At 49.9% G+C, this 12271-nt stretch overlaps 1 protein-coding gene across 3 annotated transcripts in view; it reads right to left on the minus strand.

Annotated features, from left to right (window-relative positions):
- Nucleotides 1–356: 356 nt before the first annotated feature.
- LOC142466857 (uncharacterized) overlaps nucleotides 357–12271 on the minus strand; it is a 232499-nt gene continuing 220584 nt past the window's right edge. The window contains exons 1-3 of one of the 3 annotated variants that reach the window (XM_075572382.1): nucleotides 5135–5847; nucleotides 3648–3889; nucleotides 357–2490 (exon numbers count right to left, since the gene is read on the minus strand). In XM_075572382.1, coding sequence (XP_075428497.1) covers nucleotides 1247–2383 — 1137 coding nt within the window. In that variant the 5' untranslated portion in view covers nucleotides 2384–2490; nucleotides 3648–3889; nucleotides 5135–5847 and the 3' untranslated portion in view covers nucleotides 357–1246. Of the gene's footprint in view, nucleotides 2491–3647; nucleotides 3890–5134; nucleotides 5848–12271 lie in introns of those variants that run through there. The other 2 variants (XM_075572383.1, XM_075572384.1) reach the window with 2 other exon arrangements.

Below are 12271 nucleotides of genomic sequence, written 5' to 3' on the forward strand. Positions count from 1 at the left end.
GCTTATGTGGGTACTCACCTTTTGCATCCTGGACTTACAAAACGTTATAAGCTACAATTTTCAGCTCAGACACGGTACACAGTTGTACCCGGATCTAGTCACACGCCAGTCTTGTTTCCGGAGGACTATCTGAACCACAGTGTCGCTTCCGGAGACCCAGTGGAGCACTGCGAATCCATGCGGTGAAGACACGGAGTGAGCCGAGTAGCTGTATCCTCGTCCGGTGCATGAGTATACCTCATAAAACGCTGTTTTTATTCTGTTGTATGTGAGTTAGCATTTTGTTGGATTTTTGAGGGAAATAAATGTATATTTTTTTGAACATATTGCACTAGGATCGGGCACTTTCTTTTTGTGTTTTTGTGTATATATATATATATATATATATATATATAGCTGTGAACATGCAGCAAGCTTAAGCCTAAAGGGAACCATGTTTAAAATGGTTTTGAAGCAAAAAGTGTCACAGTGTGCTAATTTGCATGTCATTTCCCAGAATCCCTTGCTGCAGTGGAAGTGCTGTGTGCTGGGTGATAATGGTGAAAGGTGGGGTTGCAGACCTGACTAAGACATGCAAATGAGCATACAGTAATATTTCCATTTGTTATTTGCTTTGCTGTGGAGGGTTTTTGTCACTTTTTTTACCCACCATAACTTAACTAAGTATGATAAAACCTTTCCTGCTTCAATTTTGCATAGCCAGTGTAACTAACCCCACACTGATGAGACCAATTAAGGTCAAAACAGCTGTCCATGGGTGTGTTTACTGGCTATGCATCTTAACCCTGGCTGTGCTCAAAGCTGTGACCATGCAGCAAACTTAAGCCTATAGGGAACCATGTTAATGGTTTTGAAGCAAAAGGTGGCACTATGTGTCCATTTGCATGTAATTTCCCAGAATCCCTTGCTGCAGTGGAAGCGCTGTGTGCTGGGTGATAATGGTGAAAGGCGGGGTTGCAGACCTGTCTAATACATGCAAATGAGCATACAATAATATTTCCATTATATATATATTACATAACATTTTACCCCTTTAAAAAGCTCGTTCTATGCACCATAAACAAAAATCACTTTTCATTGTGATTCAGCGTAACACAGATACATGTGTGCACTTATATGTGAGCGTCTTAGTCGCTAGTTATCCCTAATCATGCCTGGCTTTAGAGATAGGTCTCTCCCCTGTGTGTCTCCTCAGGCTGGATAAATCACCAAATCCCTTCCCACATTCCCCACATACATGGGGTCTCTATCCTGTGTGTGTCCTATTGTGTTTGTCCAGGCTGGATAAGTCACTAAATCCCTTCCCACATTCCCCACATACATGTGGTCTCTCCCCAGTGTGTGTCCTCCAGTGTCTGATTAGGCTGGATAACACACTAAATCGCTTCCCACATTCCCCACATACATGCGGTCTCTCCCCTGTGTGTGTCCTCTTGTGTATGTTCAGGTGGGATAACTCACAAAATCTCTTCCCACATTCCCCACAAACATGCGGTCTCTCCCCTGTGTGTATCCTCTTGTGTGTGTTCAGGCTGGATAAATGACTAAATCCCTTCCCACATTCTCCACATACATGCGGTCTCTCCCCTGTGTGTGTCCTAATGTGTCTGTTCAGGTGGGTTAACAAACTAAATCCCTTCCCACATTCCCCACATACATGCGGTCTCTCCCCTGTGTGTATCATAATGTGTGTGTTCAGGTGGTATAACACACTAAATCCCTTCCCACATTCCCCACATACATGCGGTCTCTCCCCTGTGTGTGTCCTCATGTGTCTGTTCAGGCTGGATAAATGACTAAATCCCTTTCCACATTCCCCACATACATGCGGTCCCTCACCTGTGTGTGTCCTCTTGTGTGTGTTCAGGCTGGATGAATGACTAAATCCCTTCCCACATTCCCCACATACATGAGGTTTCTCCCCTGTGTGTGTCCTCTTGTGTATTTTCAGGTGGGATAACCGAATAAATGCCTCCCCACATTCCCCACATACATGTGGTCTCTCCCCACTGTGTGTCCTCCGGTGACTGATTAGGCTGGATATGTCACTAAATCCCTTCCCACATTCCCCACATACATGCGGTCTCTCCCCTGTGTGTGTCCTCTTGTGTGTGTTCAGGCTGGATGAATGACTAAATCCCTTCCCACATTCCCCACATACATGCGGTCTCTCCGCAGTCCTTTTCTGTAGATTCTGGTCTGATAACCAAGTCAGACTCTTCCCACTTTCTCCAAGATCTTTTCCTGTGGCTGCTGGTAATATATATTTTTGGGAATTAGAAGCAGTTACATTGTTTATTAGGTGATTTGACTGGTTGAAAGATGCATTTTCTGTCATATTTATTGGAATGTTGCAAGATTGTTCTGTCCTCATCTTTTCCATATACTCATTTGGGTGTTTGAACTTCAGATGTGTGAGGAGGTAATCCTGACTGCTAAAAGCAACCTTGCAGTGTTGGCATGGGTGGATTATTGGTGCTTGTCTTTGTACTAGACGAGACAAAAAAGTCACTGTTACACAAACTGTCTTACAAAAGGTCATGCAGGAGAGGCAAGTTGGCATATCACAAAAAGTTCAGGATGAAAGTAAACTGTAGATGTACATTGTAAAAATTAAGGGTTTAGCACAACATGTGCAGCATTAGGGCCGGGAGAATAGATGTAGTGGATCATACATTTAAAGTGGATCCTAATATTTAACCATTTAAAAGGAAATCTCACTAGCTGCAAAACTCCAATTAAAGTGGCAGAAATCTTTTCAAATCCTTTGATAGTAGATAGTAAGTATGAGGGGGACATACCGTTACCTGGAATTAAAGTGCTTTTAATATAATACATGTTTTATGTTCCTTGTTCCCTGTACAACTAGCCTCACACTGATGAGACTCAAAAGGTCGAAATAGCTGTCTGTGAGTGGTTTTACTGGCTTTGCATCTAACCCTATGCTGTGCTTAAAAGCTGTATGAACAGTGGGCATTAGCTTATAAGGAAAGTATGTTTGTTAGGTAGCACTCCACAAATAACTAAATGGTATAAATATAAACTGGAGATAAATTGGTGCACAGAGGCAGGGGGGACCTCTGAACCCCCGAAAGAATCATATATATACAAAGGGGCCCCAGCACGCAAATAGATATAATAGACAATTATCAATTTGAATAAGTCAATAAAGGTATATTTGGCAACATTTGTAGCAGCTGTACAATATACCCAAATGCAGGGTCTGGAGATCATATCTCGCGAAACAACAACTACAATAATGTGGAGGGAAGGGAGTGGTTGGGGGTGAAAAAAAGGGGGATGGAGGATAACAATAGAAAAAATGCGCGCAGTCTCATTAGATCCCCTTGATTCAGAATTAGTGGTCTCCCTCTGCAGCTTTCACTCTCCCGTGATCAGCGGGGTGGAAACGAAACATGCAAATAAAAAGAAAGCGCAGGAAAGGGAAAAAACAGTCAGTAAAGATAATAACCTTTATATCAAATTTAGTAACAATGCATAGTAAAATTCACTTCATAAAATAAGGATCCACATGAACCCACAATTCCACAATTACAAAGCACTAAAGGGGGTCCCTGAATCAAAAACCCCTTGGTCTAATAGTGAAAAAAAGTCCTGGGATCTTGCTGGATGTTACCAGAGCTTACATTGGATTCAAGCAGAGACCGCACCCCATGCAAAGTAAGGGAAACGCCGCCGTCGGCCGAGCACCCGTCGTCACGGCCGCTCCCCGCTGTGTGATGACGTCACCTCTACGCGTTTCGTGTAATATGAAGCTTCTTTAGGAGGTATGTCTAAACCACCCCATAGCTGCTCTTATATAGCAAGACGGACAATTCCTCTTCCAATGGGAGCTATCATTGGTGTATATTGACCTTCCAATCAATGCCTAATAATTATACAATACAAAATGCTCATGACACAAATAAATATGTATACATGTCTCCATGCACACTCACAGAAAATCACTGTCTATTGAAACCAGACATACATATGGAAAATAATAAAGGTATTATATGAAATAACCATATAATTATATGTATATGTATACATGTCTCCATGCACACAAAATTATCACTGTCTAATGAAATTAAATACAAACTAACCATAACAAATGAACCATAAATGCATGAAATAAATAATAATAAATAATAATGATGAAGTGTTAACGAGGTGATAATGTGAGAGATTAGATGTTATGGAATCTTTTACAGACACAATGGGACGGCCAGGGGGATCCCCCAAGGATTTGTGAATCTTGGGGATGTGGTATAGAACCGGAACATTAGGAAAGGCATTGTAAATGTAACTGAACTCTTTACCTGAAAGAATGCCACTTGTTTGGGCTTTTTGTAAAAAATCTTGTAGGATTAGCTGATACTTTAAGGTGGGGTCTCCAATACATTTCTGGTAAGAATTATTGTCATTTAGAAGACACATAGCTTCTTTAAAATAATCCCCACGATTTTGCAAAACCGTGCCCCCACCTTTATCTGCTTGGCGCAATGATGACATCGCCATTAGCATTTAATTCCTTAAGGGCTCGACGTTCATTTTGACTGAGATTATTATGGGTCATATAGTCACGTCTATTATTACACAGTGACCTGAGATCTTTCTGGACCAATTTGCCAAAAAGCTCAATATATGGACCCTTTGACTCATGAGGGTAAAAAACTGATTTCGGCTTTAGAGCTGTTTGGGTTATGTTTTTAGCATTATCACTTTCTATATAGAGACTGAGAAGGTCTTGTATCGTATCTTCATCATTAATACGAGGAGGATTCCTTCTCATCGCTATCTCTGTCTGTATATTAGTAACCCGTATATTTTCATCAATCAACTCCATCATGCTATCAAATAAAATCTCATCATGCACAAATTCCTCCTCATTGGTATTATTTTCTCTTAAAACCAAAGGTATCATACTATCTTTAACATTGTCTACACCTAAACATCTCTCATCCTGTGATGATCCATTATTAGGAATGAAACGAGAAACAGGGGGAGCAAGGGGTTAAAACAATCAAATGCACCAATGCTGATACGAATAAAAACCTCTAGGCGGGTTAGGTGCTCAAGGAGGGAGGAGGGGGGAATGTAAATATAAATATATGTGATCCACGATACTCACATGGCCCAGTGTAAGTACAGGTCCTAAGAGTGGTATCTGCAATGGTCCCACCCTCCTACACCGATCAAGGCAGCAGGGAACAGGGGTCACTAGCAGTCAAGGCTCTGACGAGGGGAATCCTCACTTTGGCAAACGTCCCAGTTGCTACCTCGTATGATGGTAAAAAGGTAGTGAGGCAATTGTGTAAGTCACAAATCAATACATTTATTGGTGTATAAAAACAATTCACTCACATAACAGAAAATCCCAGGTCGGCGCCCGTAGTTAAGTGGCGAGTCCTGCAGCAAGAACCTTGCCGCGGCGTCCGGAAGGCAAGGAGATGTAGTAACTGCGTGCGGCTGCTCACTACTGCTACGGAGGCCCCCGCGGATCAAAAACAATCAGCTGGAGGGAGCTACGTGTTTCGCCGAAACATCGGCTTCATCGGCTTACTACATCTCTGTGTCTTCCAACATACACACACACACACACACACACACATATATATATATATAATATATCTTATTATATATTTGTGAAAGCACTGTATGCCTGTCTGCATCTTCCTGTGTCCCTAGGGGAAATCTCATTGGTCCCTTGGGCCGCCCGCCCCCACACCTCTCATTGGCCTGAGGCGGAGTGACGACACACACACACACACACACACACTCTGTTGCTTGGCCTCACTCTCCCCCGTCAGTTGGACCGCAGCTCACCTTCCACACATCCCCCCCCCTCCTCTCCCGGTGCCCCTCCTCTCCCGGTGCCCCTCACTCTCTCCCCCCTCCCCACCTCACCCAAATCCCCACGCTCCGCAACATCCCCAGCCGCACCATCACCCTCACCGTGCGCCGCTCCCGGAGAGGGGAAGCGCGGCCCTCCTGCTCAGCAGCAAACTCCAGGCTCCTCCCCCGTCGCTCACAACGAGGAACGGAGGGGAAGCGCGGCGCGGCCCGGGACTCCTGCACTCCCCCTCACGTGCGCCGGCTCCCGGAGAGGGGAAGCGCGGCCCTCCTGCTCAGCAGTAAACTCCAGGCTCCTCCCCCCTCGCTCACAACGAGGAACGGAGGGGAAGCGCGGCGCGGGCCTCCTCGTCACGTGCACCGGCTCCCAGACGGAGGGTAAGCGTGGCGCGGGCCTCCTGCCACTCGTGCCCCCCCCCCGCCAGCTTCCCGAACTCACCTCCTGCCCCAGCCAGATGCCACGGGGTCAAGATAAGTCACCCACCGTCTCCCACCCATGCACTGTCACCCAGTCACCCACACACCCACCCAGTCACCCACACACCAACCCAGTCACTTTCACCCAGTCACCCACTTTCACCCCCTCACCCACCCACTCAGTCACCCACCCACCCACCCACTCAGTCACCCACCCACTCAGTCACCCACCCACCCACTCAGTCACTCACCCACCCACTCACTTAGTCACCCACCCACTCACTTACTCACCCACCCACTCACTTAGTCACCCACCCACTCACCCACCCAGTCACCCACCCACTCACTCAGTCAGTCAGTCACCCACCCACTCACTCAGTCAGTCACCCACCCACCCACTCAGTCAGTCACGCACCCACTCACTCACTCACCCACCCACTTAGTCACCCACCCACTCACTTACTCACCAACCCACTCAGTCACCCACCCACTCACTCACTCAGTCACCCACACACCCACACACCCACAGTCACTTTCAACCAGTCACCCACTTTCACCCAGTCACCCACTCACTCAGTCACCCACCCACTCACTCAGTCACCCACCCACTCACTCACCCACCCACTCAGTCACCCACCCACCCACTCACTCAGTCACCCACCCACTCACTCAGTCACCCAGTCACCCACCCATTCAGTCAGTCACCCACCCATTCAGTCAGTCACCCAGTCACCCACCAATTCAGTCAGTCACCCAGTCACCCGGGGGAAGCCCAACCCTGTCGTCCGCCCCCCCAAAATTACATCCCGGGCAACGCTGGGTCTCTCAGCTAGTACATATATATATATATATATATATATAAAAATATACATTACCGCATAGCAGCAACAAAGGAGACAGCACTCAGGTGAATGAAAATGAATGTATTAAATACAGCACATAACTCCAACGTTTCGAGCCCACAGGGGGATCTTCCTCAGGGGGGTGCATACACACATATATATATATATATATACACATATACACATATATACAGTGTTCGACAATCCTATACATCTGCACGCCCGGGACGAGTGGGTTTAACCTGAGCAACTATTGGCACAAGCAGCACACGTTTGTTTTTTTTAATTTTCCCTGCTCGCTCTGAAAAACTCCCCCTACCTGACTGCTGATTGGCGCGCTCTCCCAGGCTTTGTGGGCGCGCGGCCAGGCTCTATATGAGCCCGCCCCTAATGAGCGGCCATTCTTTTTCCATGGAGGACACACTAAGTACTCTCTGTGCCTTCCCCCCTGTCCCTGGTGCTCCCGCTGCCCGCAGTTATGGAGGTGGTAGCGGGGGTGTTCTCCTGTCCCCGCTTCCCCCCCGTGTCAGCCCGCGGGGCGGGAGATGGGAGCAGGGATGTCCCTCAGGTCCCCACTTCCCCGATCCCCCCACGTCCCCGGCGCTCCCGCTGCCTGCCTTGCGGTGGTAGCGGGGGGGGGTTTTCCCCCCCTGTCCCCGGCGCTCCCGCTGCCTGCCGGGAGGTGGTAGTGGGGGGTTTCTTCCCCCCACGTCCCCGGCGCTCCCTCTGCCTGCCGGAAGGTGGTAGCGGGGGGTTTCTTTCCACCCCCCCTGTCCCCGGCGCTCCCGCTGCCTGCATGGAGGTGGTAGCGAGGGGGGGGGGTAGCATCCCCCCACGTCCCCGGCGCTCCCGCTGCCTGCATGGAGGTGGGAGCGGGGGAGTTTCTTCCCCCGAAGTCCCCGGCGCTCCCACTGCCTGCATGGAGGTGGTAGCGGGGGGGCTCTTCCCCCCCCCTGTCCCCTGAGCTCCCGCTGCCTGCGTGGGGCGGGAGATTGGCGCGGGAGGGTTGTGGAGCGGGGTGGTGGTGCTGGTCGCGGCCTTTCCTCTCTTACGGACCCCCCCCCGTGTGTGTAGAGTGAGAGTGTGTGTGTGTGTGTGTATGGGAGAGTGTGTGTGTGTATGGGAGAGTGTGTATGTGTGTATGGGAGAGTGTGTGTGTACGGGAGAGTGTGCGTGTGTATCTGAGAGTGTGTGTATCTGAGTGTGTGTGTATGGGAGTGTGTGTGTGTGTGTGTATGGGTGTGTGTGTGTGTGTGTATGGGAGAGTGAGTGTGTGTGTGTGTGTGTGTGTGTGTGTGTGTGTGTGTGTGTGTGTGTGTATATATATGGGAGAGTGTGTGTATATGGGAGTGTGTGTGTGTGTGTGTATATGGGGGAGTGTGTATGTGTGTATATGAGGGAGTGTGTGTGTAATGGTGGAGTGTGTGTGTGTGTGTGTGTATATGGGAGTGTGTGTGTGCTTGTATATGGGAGTGTGCGTGTGTTTGTATATGGGAGTGTGAGTGTGTATATGGGGGAGTGTGTGTTTATGGGGGAGTGTGTGTGTGTGTGTGTTTATGGGGGAGTGTGTGTGTGTTTATGGGGAGTGTGTGTGTGTGTTTATGGGAGAGTGTGTGTGTGTTTATGGGAGAGTGTGTGTGTGTTTATGGGAGAGTGTGTGTGTGTGTATGGGAGAGTGTGTGTATGGGAGAGTGTGTGTGTGGGAGAGTGTGTGTGTGGGAGAGTGTGTGTGTGTATGGGAGAGTGTGTGTGTATGGGAGAGAGTGTGTGTGTATGGGAGAGTGTGTGTGTGTGTGTGTGTGTGTGTGTGTGTGTGTGTGTGTGTGTGTGTGTGTGTGTGTGTGTGTGTGTATGTGTGTGTATGGGAGTGTGTGTGTGTGTATATATGGGAGAGTGTGTGTGTATATGGGTGTGTGTGTGTGTATGGGAGTGTGTGTGTGTGTGTGTGTGTATATGGGAGAGTGTGTGTGTATGGGAGCTGAAAACTATATTTGCTTTCCTGTGGAGGGTTTTTGTCACTTTTTTTACTCACCATAACTTAACTCAGTATTATGGTATATATATATATATATATATATATATATATATATATATATATATATATATATATATATATATATATATATACACACAGTGTTCGACAAACCTATACATTTGCTCGCCCCGGGGATTTTTTGGTGATTTGTCGACCACTATATATATATATATATATATATATATATATATATATATATATATATATATATATATATATATATATATACTAGCTGAGAGCCCCGGCGTTGCCCGGGATGTTTGTGGTGTGGGTGTGGCATTTGGGTGGGGAGTGGTCCACGCGGCCCATGTGCGGTGGTAGTTCTGCTGTGGCTGTACTGATGGTGATTGTATTGGTGTGCTGATTTGGGAGGGTTTGGTGCTGATGTGGGGGTGCGGATGTGGGTGTGCCGATGGGGGAGGTGCAAAGGTGGCGATGTGTGGGTGCTGATGGTGTTGATGGGGGCTGGGAATGGTGGGGAGCCGAGAATGCCAGTGTGCTGGGGGGGCATGGGATACCGGTGTGCTGATGTGGTGGTGCTGGGGTGTGTGTGTGTATACATGTTTGTGTGTATACATTGTATGTGTGTGTGTGTATACATGTGTGTGTGTGTATGTGTACGTGTGTGTGTATGTGTATACACGTATGTGTGTGTATACACGTATGTGTGTATACACGTGTGTGTGTATACACGTGTGTGTGTATACACGTGTGTGTGTGTACACGTGTGTGTATACACATGTGTGTGTGTATACACGTGTGTGTATACACATGTGTGTGTGTGTATACATACGTGTGTGTGTATACACATTTGTGTATACACGTGTATACATGTTTGAGTGTGTGTATACATGTTTGTGTGTATACATTGTATGTGTGTGTGTGTGTATAAGTGTGTGTGTGTGTACATTTGTGTGTGTGTACACATGTTTGTGTGTGTATACACATGTGTGTGTGTGTGTGTATACATGTGTATGTGTGTATACACATGTGTGTGTGTGTACACATGTGTGTGTACACATGTGTGTGTGTGTATACACATGTGTGTGTGTGTATACACATGTGTGTGTGTGTATACACATGTGTGTGTGTATACACATGTGTGTGTGTATACACGTGTGTGTGTGTGTGTGTATACACGTGTGTGTGTATACATGTGTGTGTGTGTATACATGTGTGTGTATACATGTGTGTGTATACATGTGTGTATACATTATGTGTATGTATACCTGTGTGTATACGTGTGTGAGTGTATACGTGTGTGTGTATGTGTACATGTGTGTGTGTGTGTATGTCTCCATGTGTGTGTGTGTATGTCTCCATGTGTGTGTGTGTATGTCTCCATGTGTGTGTGTACGTGTACATGTGTGTGAGTATATGTGTACATGTGTGTGTGTGTACGTGTCTACGTGTACATGTGTGTGTGTGTGTGTGTACGTGTACGTGTGTGTGTGTGTGTGTGTACGTGTCTACGTGTACATGTGTGTGTGTGTCTACGTGTACGTGTGTGTGTGTCTACGTGCGTGTGTGTACGTGTGTACGTGTGTACGTGTGTGTCTACGTGTGTGTCTACGTGTGTGTGTGTCTACGTGTGTGTGTTTGTGTATACGTGTGTGTGTTTGTGTATACGTGTGTGTGTTTGTGTCTACGTGTGTGTGTGTCTACGTGTGTGTGTGTCTACGTCTGTGTGTGTGTGTCTACGTGTGTGTGTGTGTGTGTTTGTGTCCCTGTGTGTCCTTTGGCCCGTGACTCCGCCTCAGGGAAGGGGGGGGGGTGGGGGGGAGGTGGTGGGAAGGAGGGGGGGGAAGGGGAGGTGGGGGGGAGGTGGTGGGAAGGGGGGGGTGGTGGGAAGGGGGGGGTGGGGGGGAGGTGGTGGGAAGGGGGGGGGTGGGGGGGAGGTGGGGGGAAGCGGGGGGAGGTGGTGGGGAGTTGGGAAGGGGGGTGGGGGAGGTGGGAAGGGGGGTGGAGGTGGTGAGGAGGTGGTGGGAGGTTGTAAGGGGGGAGTGAAGGGAAGGTGAAGGGGGGGTGAACGTGGGGGTGGAGGGGAGGTGAAGGTGGGGGTGGAGGGGAGGTGAAGGGGGGGGGGTGGAGGGGAGGTGAAGGGGGGGGTGGAGGGGAGGGGGTGGAGGGGAGGTGAAGGGGGGTGGAGGGGAGGTGAAGGGGGGGGTGGAGGGGAGGTGAAGGGGGGGGTGGAGGGAGGTGGAAGGGAAGGGAAGTGGAGTGAGGGGAGGTGAGGGGAGGTGAGGTGAAGGGGGGTGAGGGGAGGTGAAGGGGGGTGAGGGGAGGTGAAGGGCGCTCCCTCACCCGTCCGGCAGCTCCCTCACCCGTCCGGCCGCTCCCTCACCCGTCCGGCCGCTCCCACGTGGTCTGAGGCGGGAGGCAGCTTGTTGTGGCCGCTCCCCCGCTGTGTCCCGGGCGCTCGCTCCCCGCTGACTGTAGTGGCGCCGGGGGGGGGGGGGAGGTGAAGGGGGGTGAAGGGGAGGTGAAGGCCGCTCACTCACCCGTCCGGAATGTCCCACGTGGTCTGAGGCGGGACGCAGCTTGTTGTGGCCGCTCCCCCGCTGTGTCCCGGGCGCTCGCTCCCCCGCTGACTGTAGTGGCGCCGGGGGGGGGGAGGTGAAGGGGGGTGAAGGGGGGTGAAGGGGAGGTGAAGGCCGCTCACTCACCCGTCCGGAATGTCCCACGTGGTCTGAGGCGGGAGGCAGCTTGTTGTGGCCGCTCCCCCGCTGTGTCCCGGGCGCTCGCTCGCTCCGCTGACTGTAGCGGCGCCGGGGGGGGGGGGGGGTGGAGGGGAGGTGATTTGAAGGGGGGTGAGGGGTGGGTGAAAGCCGCTCACTCACCCGTCCGGCCGCTCCCACGTGGATCTGAGGCGGGAGGCAGCGTGTTGTGGCCGCTCCCCCGCTGTGTCCCGGGCACTCGCTCCTCCGCTGACTGTAGCGGCGCCGGGGGGGGGGGGGGGGTTGAAAGCGCGGGAGACACGGGGAGAGGAGGAGGCTGATTTCGGGGAGGAAGAGGCGGAGGCTCCGGCGGGTATGTGAGGCCCCCCCCCCCCCTGGGTTATACATGCTGCTAATGTACACACCCCCCCTACTGTGTGTGTGTGTGTGTGTGTGTGTGTGTG

Source organism: Ascaphus truei, chromosome 15, assembly GCF_040206685.1.
Source record: "Ascaphus truei isolate aAscTru1 chromosome 15, aAscTru1.hap1, whole genome shotgun sequence".
NCBI lineage: Eukaryota > Metazoa > Chordata > Amphibia > Anura > Ascaphidae > Ascaphus > Ascaphus truei.